The 13403-nt window shown below is 33.8% G+C and overlaps 1 protein-coding gene across 4 annotated transcripts in view; it reads right to left on the reverse strand.

Moving 5' to 3' along the window:
• Nucleotides 1-13083, reverse strand: part of LOC136030247 (ubiquitin-fold modifier-conjugating enzyme 1-like) — a 29196-nt gene extending 16113 nt beyond the window's left edge. The window contains exons 1-3 of one of the 4 annotated variants that reach the window (XM_065709087.1): nucleotides 12956-13083; nucleotides 7602-7776; nucleotides 3615-3746 (exon numbers count right to left, since the gene is read on the reverse strand). In XM_065709087.1, the coding sequence (XP_065565159.1) occupies nucleotides 3615-3746; nucleotides 7602-7724 (255 nt within the window). In that variant the 5' untranslated portion in view covers nucleotides 7725-7776; nucleotides 12956-13083. The other 3 variants (XM_065709095.1, XM_065709104.1, XM_065709114.1) reach the window with 3 other exon arrangements.
• Nucleotides 13084-13403: the final 320 nt, after the last annotated feature.

Below are 13403 nucleotides of genomic sequence, written 5' to 3' on the forward strand. Positions count from 1 at the left end.
GTCCTAGAGTGTTGCAAGAGGGCTCATTCTAACGGAAATGAAAAGTTCTAGTGCCCTTTTTAAGTGACCGAAAAAATTGGAGGGCACCTAGGCCCCCTCCCACGCTCATTTTTTTTCCAAAGTCAACGGATCAAAATTTTGAGATAGCCATTTTGTTCCGCATAGTCGAAAACCATAATAACTATGTCTTTGGGGATGACTTACCCCCCACAGTCCCTGGAGGAGGGGCTGCAAGTTACAAACTTTGACCAATGTTTACATACAGTAATGTTCATTGGGAAGTGTATCGACGTTTTCAGGGGGATTTTTTTGTTTGGGTGTGGGGTTCAGGGGAGGGGGCTATACGGGAGGATCTTTCCTTGGAGGAATATTTCATGGGGGAAGAGAAATTCAATGAAAAGGGCGTAGGATTTTCTAGCATTACTATTAAAAAAAAAACAATGAAAATATAAACATGAAAAAGTTTTTTTCAATTGAAAGTAAGGAGAAGCATTAAAACTTAAAACGAACAGAGATTATTACGCATATGAGGGGTTCTAAAAATACTTTAGCATAAAGAGCGAGGTATTTAGAAGGAGATAAATACTGCGCTCTTTATGCTAAATTATTTTTAGTAATTTCAACTGTTTATTCTACGGCCTTTCTTATTCAGGGGTCATTCTTAAAGAATTGGGACAAAACTTAAGATTTAGTGTGAAGAGCGAGGTATTAACAAGGGGACAAACTCCCTCATATATATAATCAAAAATATAAGAATATAAAAGTTTGTTACGTAAGTTAATTCTTAAGTTACATATATTTTTTACTAATAAAAACGTTCGTTAAAAATTAAAAGTTCTAGTTGCCTTTATAAGTAACCGAAAAAATTGGAGGGCAACTAGGCCTCCTTCCCCGCCCCTTATTTCTCAAAATCGTCTGATCAAAACTAAGAGAAAGCCATTTAGCCAAAAAAAGAATTAATAGCAAAATTTATTTTAATAATTTATGTACGGAGAACCAAAATCAGACATGCATTAATTCAAAAACTTTCAGAAATTAAATTAAAAAAACAAGTTTTTTGAAATGAAAGTAAGGAGCGACATTAAAACTTAAAACGAACAGAAATTACTCCTTATATCAAAGGGGCTTTTCCTCCTCGACACCCCGCTCCATGCGCTAAAGTTTGACTCTTTCTCGTAACTCTACTTTTTAAAACAATAAAAAACTTTAGCGTAAAGAGCGGGGTGTCGAGGAGGAAAAGCCCCTTTCATATAAGGAGTAATTTCTGTTCGTTTTAAGTTTTAATGTCGCTCCTTACTTTCATTTCAAAAAACTTGTTTTTTTTTATTTAATCACATAAGGAGACAACGGTGCAGTCAGAACATATTACACCTAAGTTGAGCATGCATACTATATTTGTCATCTTTTCTGCTTGTTTAATTATATTACAAGTCAAGACCATACTTTAAACATGGATCAAGGGTGTAATTAAATGCTGACTTTTTCTTCAGTTGCTACAGAAGTTCCGAACTTGATAAAAGAACTTAGAAGTAGAGGAAAGAAAATTCAAGTTCAATTTTTCACAGTTTTTTCATTCGAATCTTTATTATCAAGTTCTATAGAGGATATTGTGCAGGTTAGACACTGAGCATGCAAGGAAACGTCTTTAGGCGTACACTTTATTCATCAAAACACACCTCCAGACCTGTAAACACATCCCCCTGAGATCCAAAATTTTTTTACGATTGCCATCACAGCTCCCATTAATTTTCCTACTACTTGCCAGTTTCTGTTCTTTTTTGAAATTTCGTCCAATGTCAATAATAAGTGCCAGCGTATGCGCCTGTTTTCAAATTCTCCCAAGTAACAAGCAATGAAAACCTTCCTAAGAAATTCTCAAAATTAAACAAATAGAAGTGCATATTTGCCATACATCCATAAGACGACATTTATTTTCCTTTTCGGTTTCAGCTTTTACAGTCATACCGTCCGGATTTTCTTTCTTTCTCTTGTTTTTTTGTCAAGGTTTGACAGTTACTTCTGAATAGAGGCATAACTGAGCTATTTCGCCCAGATATTCTTTGCGTTCCTTTTGCCTTTACGTAACTTGCACACGCAACCCCCCCCCCCTCGAGATTTTAAAAAACATAGTTTTTGGTATTTTTATTCAAAATACATTTTTTGGTATTTTCAATTGAAAATTCGAAGAAACAACATTCTTCCTTCATATATTTTCGTGAATTGACACCCCCGGTCATAAGTGACGAGTCACAAGTCATAAATTAATATGCTTACAAGGAAAACAAATTCTCTTCGATTAGTCTGATTCGGACGAATTTTGATTCCAGTATTTAATTCATATTTTAAGTTTATAAATATTTCTTTTTTCAGGTTCTCAGTCAGTGATATTCTGGTAGCTACTTTCACAAAATTAGCAGTATTTTTTTGTTTATTATGGTTTTATTTAGCAATTAACACCATAGCTTTCTTTAGTTTTAATTGCTTTCCTTTTTACAAATATTGAAACATTAATTTTTCTCTGAATTCTTGCTTCTGTGTATACCAATTTCAGGATTCCCAGCAGTTCGAAGCATAGTTCGAACTTCAAAAAATACATCGCCAGGAAATAAAGAGAAAGAGACTCAGTCCATTGAATATGAATTTTTTTTTTCTACTAGTAAATCTTTTTTTTTTTGTAACATCGTCTGTACAGCTAAATATTGTCTTTTAGTTCTTTTCCTTTTCATAACTTATAATAGACCAAGAAAAAAAAATCGAGAAATACAGACCGTTCTCAGGCGTACGAAAATCAAAAACCTGGACTAGATAAATCGTTGGTAGAAATAGAAGTTGTTGTCCCATCACCTGAACAATTAAAAGAAACTAAGGTTTGTCGATAGGTCTTTCGTAATGACGAAAGACAAGCCAACGCAAAAAATGTTTTTGTACCACCACCTGAACAATTAAAAGGAACAAAGGTTCAGTGATATGTTTTTCATAATGACAAAAGACAAGCTGAGGCAAAACAAAGTTTTTGTTGTACCACCTGAACAATTAAAAGAAACAAAACTGGTCATCAATGCCTACCATACCTTTGAAAATCAAAAACCTGGAGTATATAAATCTTCGGAAGAAAAAGAAGTCTTTGTCCTGCCACCTGAACAATTAAAAGAAATAAAGGTTTGGCAATGCGTCTTTCATAATGACAAAAGACAAGAAGAGTCAAAATAAGAAGTTTTTGTCCCACCACCTGAACATTTATACTGTATATATTATATATGACGTAGGACTATGCAAGATATCCTTTAGGCAAGAATTGAAATATTTGCCCTCCCCCCCCCCCAAATATTAAATGGTCTATATCAGCCAAATAAACCGAATTATACCTAGTGAATATAGTATCATAAAACTCCAGGCACTCAAATATCCTCAATCATCATGCCACATTACACAAAATGAACAGACAGTACGTAAAGCTTAATAGTTATATTGGTTTCATCAGTCACTGGTTTGAGATGTGTAGTGTCTATCAGATTAGCCAATTCAAGCACTGTTTCTCGGGAATTTCCCCAGAAAATACCAAATTGAGAAGAAATGAAAAAACCCAAGAATGATGAAAACCATTTATCACTTACATCAAATTCTATTTCAAATTCGTATTTAAGTAAATCTTGTATATACCAGCATTTCCCAAACCATCTAGTGCCATCTTTGTTGGACTCAAGTCGAAACCAATCATTATCTGCTGCTTTGTTGTTTTCCACATACTGTAAGTAAAAAAAAAATATAAATAAACAAAATTATTGGAATAAAGCTGCAATAACATAAAAAAAACTATAAGTGACAAAAAATATATAAGTTTGGAAACTGAAGAGTTTTAAAATGTTAGTCAGTCATTTGAAAATAATAGGTTAGAAAATAAATGTTAAGAAGACTAAGGCTAGGAATAAGTGGAGATGACAAGGTGACGTTAGGTAACGAAAGGATTGATCAGGTGGACAGCTTCACTTAGCTTAGTAGTATTATTAGTAAAGACAGTGGGACCAGTGAAGATGTTAAAAGTAGCCAAGACTCAAGGTGTTTTTTCACAGTTTGGAAGAACAGGATGATAAGTCTACTAACCAAGATTAGAATTTTGGAAGCTACAGTGATGGCAGTGGTCAAATATGGCTCTGAAGCATGGTCACTCCGAAAAGCGGATGAAGATTTGCTAGATGTTTTCAAAAGAAAATGCCTAAGAATTGTTCTGGGTGCCCGGCTGACTGACCCTACTTCAAACAGTAGGCTGTACCAAAAGCGTGGTTCAATCCCTCTTTCTAGGGCTGTAATGACAGAAAGGTCGTCCGCGGTTGGGGTGGAGGATATCATAAACATTGATTTAAAGGAAATGGGAACATCTTGGGAGGATGTAAAGAGAGAGGCTTTGGATAGATTGGTAATGAGGAGGAGCGTGTGTAGCTATGTTGACCTCAGATGGCTTGATGCTGTGGTGAGTTGTTAATAGTAGTAGTAGTTGGTCATTTTCTTTTCTTTCAACATTATCTTAAGACTACGGAATGTCACAGGGGATCAAGATGCCTACGCAAGATAAAAAGCATAAAATAAGACAGAACCATAAAATGCACAATCAAAAAGAGCTTTACTCGTTGCTGGGGAACACCCTCCATTGTCGAAGGGGTGAAAGAGGGACAACAATCCCCTCCCCGTTTTGGGTCCAGTTTTCGGTTGCCATTACACGAATCAGTCAATAAGAAAGAAAGCAAAGTAATCAAAATGCTAGTTAACGATTCTTTGAGCAAAAGAAAGAAAGGTTGAACATCCTCAAAAGTCTAGACAACCCGTCACTTCCCCAAATCAGGTTCCACCAATGATCCAAATTCAGCAGTAATTCAACTACCATTGCCGATTTGACTTTATTTATCTGTCACAGAAACAATAACTAACTGCTTTAAATCTCAAGCGATATTATGAATCATAAGAAGTTCACCATGCATTGTCTTTCTTCAATGTAGGAATAAAGTTGCTAAAAACATTTTTAATTTACTTTTTGCCACCCTTCCTAATTCCCTCTGCCATCTATATGGCAGAGGTGCAAATCAGAAACGAGTTGAAACATTCTGCACAGCGTGAATTGAGGTCGGATGGCTCTCCTAAGGTCCCGGAAATGAATCCCCCTTGGACGAGTAGTGATAGTTTTAGTCTCTCAGCCTTAGCCATTTTATAAGCAAAAGTACAAATTATTGTTAGAAACTGTTTAAAGGAAATTACTAAAATTCAAAATTGAGGATTTCACCTGGCTCTTCATTGGTGTTCAGAATAGCTCTACTGTCGCTGAAGTTACGAATAATAATTACATTACTGACCAACAGATCAATTCATTTTCCAATTATTTCTCGTTTCAACTTAAGGGTAGGCGAATAGGAAGGCTCAAGCATCGGTTTCAACTTCTTTTTGATTTGGGGGACACAGTTTTAAACGAAGATAGTTACTTGAAAAAATATCACTACTGGCATGTGAGTTGAGCCCAAGATTCCCAGGTAACTAGACAAGGCTAAGAACCCTAGACCAACAGGCACACCAACCAATTCTTCATAGTTTTATTTTTACAGCAGACTTTACCGTTATCAAATGAGTAAGTCTACAACAAGAAACTACGAAAACATTTACCAGGGAAAATAAAGAGGAAAAAAAGCGAAAAAGGGAAAGAAAATTTAAACTGAACTCAAAGTGTTTCGCTGGATTTTCTTAGTGTACCAAACAAGTGGCATTTGCAACCAGACTGAGATATGGTGTTCCAAACAATATGACGAACGCTCAAAGAATTAAACTCTGATCCATAGATGAATTGAGATAAATCAGAAAATCGAAGCCGATCAAAGACAAAAAGTCTTGAGAAGATCGACCTACAACTGAAAAAAGTATAAGACAGACATTAATACAAAGTAAATTTACATCAAGTAACAGGTTAACTCACAAATGAAGTGATATTTTGGACAGAATTTACTGCGGTATCATTAATCTCTCAAAGTAGCACTAGGAAAGAAGACATCCATGTTATTGGAATCATGTGGGCAAAAAAATCTAATCTTTAATAAGACGCAGAAGTAGGAACAAAGGAATCAATCTGGACCAGCAATGAATGACAGGGTTCTTGCTTTATCATTAATATTTCAAAGCAATCTTAAGAAAAGTTGACATCCATGTAATTGGAATCATTTGGCCAAAGTAATCAAAAGCCTTAGGAAGACCCAGACATATTTTAGAAACAATCAATCTAGAGTCTAACAATAAATGCAGAAAATTCAAAGGGCTGCACATGGATCCTGTGCTGAATGATTTCCCGAAAATCAAACTGAAAGTCATAGAAAGATTATAATCTGGAAATGCATAAGAAGAGAAAACATTGCCGTTTCTAAAGTTTGCTAAAAAAAAAATAGACAACAGTAATATTGGCCAGCAGCTTGTTGAATCATTCAGTGGTCAGCCTTATATAAAGCCATAACTGTAGTGCACAAATGAGAGCTTGAGAAAATACCACTCTTAAGAGATAGATTAACACATTTTTCTAAGGGAGAAAAAATAAAAGGAAGAATGACCTGAGCTATCTTTATAGGAAGAACAAAGCAAGAATCAACAAAGACGAATACTTTAAACTTAACAACATGAATCTATCCAAGATATTATCTAGCTATAAATAGATAAGGTTTCCAAATTTCCTACATAGGGGTTTCAGACAAGGCGGTTCTAAGAGAGTACTTCTTGTTTTGATCTGACTCTATTTTTAGAAGTTATGGGTTATTATATTTCTTAGTACTGAATGTGACCACCTCTTACTAGGTTGCTAGCTACTACTGCAACCTGGATATTCATCAGAGTTATATATTTTAATGTGCTAGCTACTTTAGTAGTAGGCCTACATATAACCAGAAGAACTGGGCGTAGCCCTGGCCAACAATTAGGATATACTATTGCTTTTCAGCAGTCTTCATCTGCAGTCAACTCTAGAAAATAGCTAAAGAAATTCAAAAAGTACATAAGCCTACATTAAAATAATATGATTTTCATTCTGATCTCGAGTATGTAATATTTATTGAAGCAAGAGTTTTCTAACAGAGAGCATTAGCATATTTCTGAAAAAGGGGGGAAAAACTTTCTAAAAGTGCTACAATCTTGGTTGCATTAGTTACCAACTATAGTATACATGACAACTATGCAGCCATAGCTTGAGCCACCTATTGGTTCGATCTATTTGCTATCTATTTCTGCATGCTTATTTGTTCGTTTCTTCCCTAAGGGCAATAGAACAGAATCAGTGTGAGTAGGAATACTAGGAAATTGGAAGTGCTCATTTCTTACAATAAAAAAGAGAAGAAGGGGTAATTTAAAAGTAGATATTCAGTAGCCTCATAGGTTAAGTTAAAGGCATTTTTTACGTAACCATTTATGATTCTGTTACAGGGGTGCTAATGTTCCTGAGAACCTCTGGCTGGACAAACAATCAGTGGAAATTATGGACTAACAGGGTGATTTTATTGAGAAGTGATACTAGTTCCAAGGTTAATAAGCTTAGGATCTTAAAAGTTGAATGCACTTTATATGTGATCCATCTATTCAGAGCTTACTTTTATAAGGGCTAGATATTCTTCTTTTAGTCTGCTTGGCCACTGCTGAGCATCCCTTGGTCCTGCTTTAGTTCTCAGCAAAGGGATTTTACTAAGTGTTGACTTTGTTGCTTCATCAACCATTATTCAAAAATATGAATGCTAAACATCAAAAACTAAATGTCTTTTTCTATTCCTGAAAGAAAGAAAAATATGTTTTGAAAAATTTGAAAAAAAAAAACCTCACTGAATAACAGAAAATTAGCAGCAGTAGGGAACTTCATTGTCCTGACATAACACATACATTGGACTTAAGTTTTCCAGGTAGCACTGATCCTACTTCTTTTTCAACCAGGGCTAATAAGGTAGTGTAACATCAAAACATCAAAGAGAGATTTTAAACCTGTTTTACATATATATATATATATATATATATATATATATATATATATATATATATATATATATATATATATATATATATATATATATATATATATATATATATATATATATATATATATTATTATTAACTGCAAAGCTATAATTGTTGTTCATTCTTAGTATTGACTTCACTCTATTTCATCCACTAGAAAAAAAAAACTTTGCTCTTTAATCAATCATAAACACCATAGCACCTAGCTATATATATTTGTATTTTGGGTCTAAACTAGAATACAAAGAAGACATTAAAAAAAAATCAAAAGAGCATTTTTTTTTATCAAAGTAACCCTTTACTTGGGAGAACTCTCTATGACTTTATCAGTTTCTCCTTGAATACATTGATAGTTATTAATTGTGTTGCATGAATTGATAAATCACATGAGATCCCAAGGTACTCAATCAACAAAGAAATAAAAATAGTGGCAGAACCAACATGGATATTGGAGTCTGGTGGCTAATAGCAACCAAAACAAAATGCTTATTTTTTCGAAGAGTGATTAATTGCCCAATATCAATCAAATAAGTATAAAGGCTGTCAATAGCAACTATTACCGCATGGCAGATCAGATTGCATCGTTGAAAATTGCAAAATTTCATACACAGCCCTGTTTAACTCCAAGGTACTAAGATATTTCACTGCAATGGAAAATCTCTGCTCATGCATGAATGGATGCTCTCTAGCACTGCTCCCATAGAGAGGTGCATATGAAAGAATTTATTTTGTACTGAAGAAGAGTCAATATAGGATGCAAGTGAAGGAACAAGTTATTCACCTTGGATATATCTATAGCAAATACATTTAGTGGTTTATCCAGTTTTTTCAAACTCTAGAATAGACAAAAAAGAGCATTTGGAACACTCAGAATCTGACAAAATCCAAACTGTTGATCACCATGATCACATAAGTATGAGATCTGTAACACCTTGGATATATCTATGGCATAAACATTTAGTGGTTTACCAGTTTTTAAACTCTAGAATAGACGAAAAAATACATGAGCATTTGCAACACTTAGAATCTGATAAAATCCAAACAGTTGATCACTGCTCATAGCTATAGTAAATCTCTAACTTAAGGATCTGTTCAGAAAATTCTGAAATAAACTGATCAAACTATAATCAGGCAATAGCAGCTGTAAGATTAAGGTTCTTAATTATTTTTTGGGAATACTTAAAAAGTAACTTTCTGAAAAAGAAGATTTTCAAGGGAAACTAAAGAATCATATTAAACTTAGGATCAGCCAAAGTTAATTGTTACAATAATTCCAACTCAAAACAACCATAAATTACCATCAAAGAGTAAATGAAATTGAAAACAAAGAGGAATTAAAATAAACAAGAAAACATAGAGATAACAAGTAGATCTACCAACATAGATGAATAAATAAATCTTAAAACAAATAAAAATTTAACTGAACATTCAAGTCAAACTTGAAATGAACAAAAATTACAAAAAAAAAAGAATTTGGCTACTGCCCTTTTCCCCCTCCCCTAACTGTAAAGTCAAGAGCTTGTTAAGTCATTTGAGTTTTATTGAAACTATATTTATCTTGAACACAATGCTTTTATTTTTCAAAACACATAAATATTAAAAATATAATATATAAACATGAACAAATAAATATTACTATAATAATCAAGGTGACTGGAATGAACTAACAAATAAACTGAATATATAAAGATATTAATTCCTAGAAACTCAGCAATTCAAAGTTTTATTGCACTGTAATTTCTGTTTTTCTTTTTCAGTGTAGTAAATATAAAAGAAAATATTTGTGATATATTTCATTTTCAGTAAATCACAAATGAGGCAAGAAGCTCTAGACTTTAACAAGGAAAGGGAGAAAAGGGCAGAAGCCAAATTCTTGCTTGTAGTAATTTTTGCTTGTTACAGTTTGACTTGAACATTCAATTTCATTTTTACTCATTTTAAGATTTATTCATTCATCTATGTTGGTAGGTCTACTTGTTATCTCATGTTTTTTTTTAATTTCATTTAGTCTTTAATAGTGGTTTCTGGTTATTTTGAGTTGAATTATTATATGAGTTTATTTCTGCAGGTTTTAAGTTTAATATTTCCCTTTACTTTTCTTTCAAAACTTTTTATCAGTAAGTTCTTTTTTATTAATTTCTGTTTGTTTTTGATTGTCAGAGTTTTGTTTTTGGTTATTAAAATGAATATTCCCCTTGTATTTCATGTCTCTGAGGTAAGAATTAAACATCTAATTTCAATTTAATAGTTTTAATTAGGGGCATTTAATTTATTTCAACACTGCTGTCAACATGCCCTGAGTCTTTCCCCTTAGTTCCCCTGACATCCCCTTAGTCTTTTCAACACACTCAGGATCAAACCCTCTCTCCTTTTCCAATGACAAATCCTGCATGTTAAACATGAACAAACTAGTTAATTTAAACTTGCTGCCCTAGGGACTGTAGAGGCATGGAATCCTGGGGGGGGGTAGCTATTAGGCCTTGAGAGTTTTTGAGATTTCCATCAGCATAAAGGGGAGCATCTAAAGGGACAAGAGGAGGGGCTGGTTGCCCTACATCACTTTTTCTACCTCTTTCTCAATATGATTTTAAAGTTCCAACTAAATAGCCTAGATATTCCTTAGATATTGGTATTGTACCTTTTGACAGCCCTCCAGAATATAGTTTATTCTGATTTTTCTGCCACCCCTCTCAACAGTTCTGAAAGGTATCACCTTACAACCCTTAGCCTTTTTGGGGACTCAGGATCAAACATATCCCCTTTACACAATAACCAGCCTTATGTATAAACAACAAGTAACTTATATAATGTGCAAGACTTGACCCAGGGGCTGTGGGGGTCTTTGTAACCCCTGGAAGCATAGTTATTTGACTTTCTGACTATATTGAACAGGATGGCTACTCCAAAATTTTTAGTATGTCTTTTGGGACATTGTATCTAAAAAGGGCATGCAAGGGGGACTGGTTGCCTTCCAACCACTTTTCAACACCCTCCTTACCATGCCCTAAAAGTCTAAACTGAATACCCTTAGCAATTCTTAAGATCTTGTAACTATGCCTTTTTGAAAAAAATGGATGCACATAGAATCTTTTGATTTATTTAAACATATTCCTCAAAATTACCTTAAGTTCCGCCCTTATACACAAGACATTTTTCAGGAAACTCAGAATCAAACATTCCCCCTTGGGTAGAGGCTGAAAATAGTGGTTCTCTTGATGGAGACATGCAATAACAAAAAGAGAGACACTTTTAAGATTGCTAATTTCATGTTCATTTTTAGTTTTGTTCACAGTAAAATTCTAGTTAATTGACTTCTTGCTATCTTGGAAAGGGTTTAGGTTAGGAAAATGAAACTTTCAGGGATGGGTCTACAGGCTAAAATATGTCCCGGGAAGGTATTTTAAAGAACCCAACTCCACTCCTTCTCCCTCTAGAGGGCCCTGAAACTTGCCTACATGACAGGTCTATACCTATTGAAATTTTTTACAAAACAACATTTTACATTAATGTTCAGTTACTAGTTGCTTTTTCTCCACCTTTAGTTCTGAAAATGCAATTCCTGTTATTTGAGTAGAGTTTTGAGCCATATCAATATTTTTTTTTTTTCAAAATTTAGGAAATGTATTTGCATATCTTTAAAACCTTATAAAATGGAATTGAGCAAAGTTATGAAGCTGAAAACAATTTCGTTGTACTTCAATTAAGCAGAAGATCTATTTTGCAAGGTTTCACTTTTATAACACACATATTTTTAAAGGTCATCAAAGGTCAGGGCCCTTTAGAGGGAGAAGGAGTGGAGGTAGTTGCTTCAAAATACCTTCCCAGGACATACTTTAGTCTGTAGATTCATCCCTGAAAGTTTCATTTTCCTAACCTAAACCCTTTCTGAGATAGCAAGAAGTCAATTAACTAGAATTTTACCTTGTTCACTTATTTGACAATTTATTCCTAACCCCTCCCTTCTTATGGTCTCATGAGAGGGGGGGGGGACAATGTTACAACTTTTAAACCAGCTTTGCTTGGAACCTCATTTTATGAAAGGCAGTATATAGAACCATAATATTTATGGCATTTTTGTGTGATTTGTTTTACTCAATGCCTAAAAAGAGCTTAATTAATTTGTCTCCTTGTACATTTTAGTGTGTTACTATTTTTGTTCAGCCTAAGGAGTTTACTAGTTAATTGTGGTACTAATCAATACCCAGTGGGCTCAGTTCTTTTACTATCTTTTGTGTATTGTTGCTTATTGTTTTGTTAACCATTAACTTGTAATGAGACAAGCCTATGGTACACTCTATTTTGTATACAATATACAAAACTATAGCCTTAAAAATTAATATTTTAGGCTTAATGTATCTCTCTTTTAAATCTACAATATTTCTTATTGAAGAACCATTATTCTATTCCTTTACATGTAATTGGCTGTTTATGCTTTGGAAGGATATATTTTTAATCATAATATTTGTCCAAGTTTAGGGTACTCACTCTCAAAGCACTGGGGATATTCCTTAATCTGATTAACACAAATGTGTTGCATTTTATACAGTGAAAAACTCATTTTTCTAGTGTTTTACACAGGATATTACTTGGCATAGATCTATGACCATGAGGTGGGAGGGTTGGGATGCATTGTCCAAAAAGACACCATAGTGTATAGAAATTGCACAAATAAGGAATATAACCTAATGGTACAACCTTTATTTATTGAGCATGCTTCCTTCAGATGTGGCTAACCACAAATATTTACCAAAATGTATATTTTAATCAAAATTTTTGTCTGGGATCAACCACTGGGGTATTACCCTAGCCTACCTATGATTTTATAAGATATTATTAGTGTCATTTGCCTATACTGTTCAAGTTTATAGAAACACGTTTATTGTCCATGACTTTTCTACTTTTTAATGTTGCTGAATAAATAATTACAGAGCGTTATTACAACGTTTAATAATTTGAAATTTGGGCAGAATATCAGGGACTAGTGCCTAGTAGCCGACTTTCGGGTATTCGAATGAGTCCTCAAACGTCCAAAAATACGTCCTATTTGAAATCTCAAAAACTGGAAGTTAATTTCTTTTGTCACTTGCATTGTTGACCAAAAGACGCATCGCAAAACTCTTTCAAAGCGATGAGCCAACATCAAATATCATGAAAATAAAAAGTTCAGATGCAACATCAATATAAAATAACTAAGTGCGAAAACACAAAACTTGTAAAAATACTTAAACAGTTAAAGACTATTTTTGGGAGCCTGAGGCTTGATCTTTAAATGAGAATTACTCTTGACCGGAGTTTTTGGTATAAGTGTCAGTATTTTCACTTCCTTTGCTAGGTTATTGTCAATAAGGGTACTTCTTGTGCATATCAGGAGGTACAATCTAGAAGTC

The sequence above is a fragment of the Artemia franciscana genome, chromosome 1, assembly GCF_032884065.1.
Source record: "Artemia franciscana chromosome 1, ASM3288406v1, whole genome shotgun sequence".
Taxonomy (NCBI): Eukaryota; Metazoa; Arthropoda; class Branchiopoda; order Anostraca; family Artemiidae; genus Artemia; species Artemia franciscana.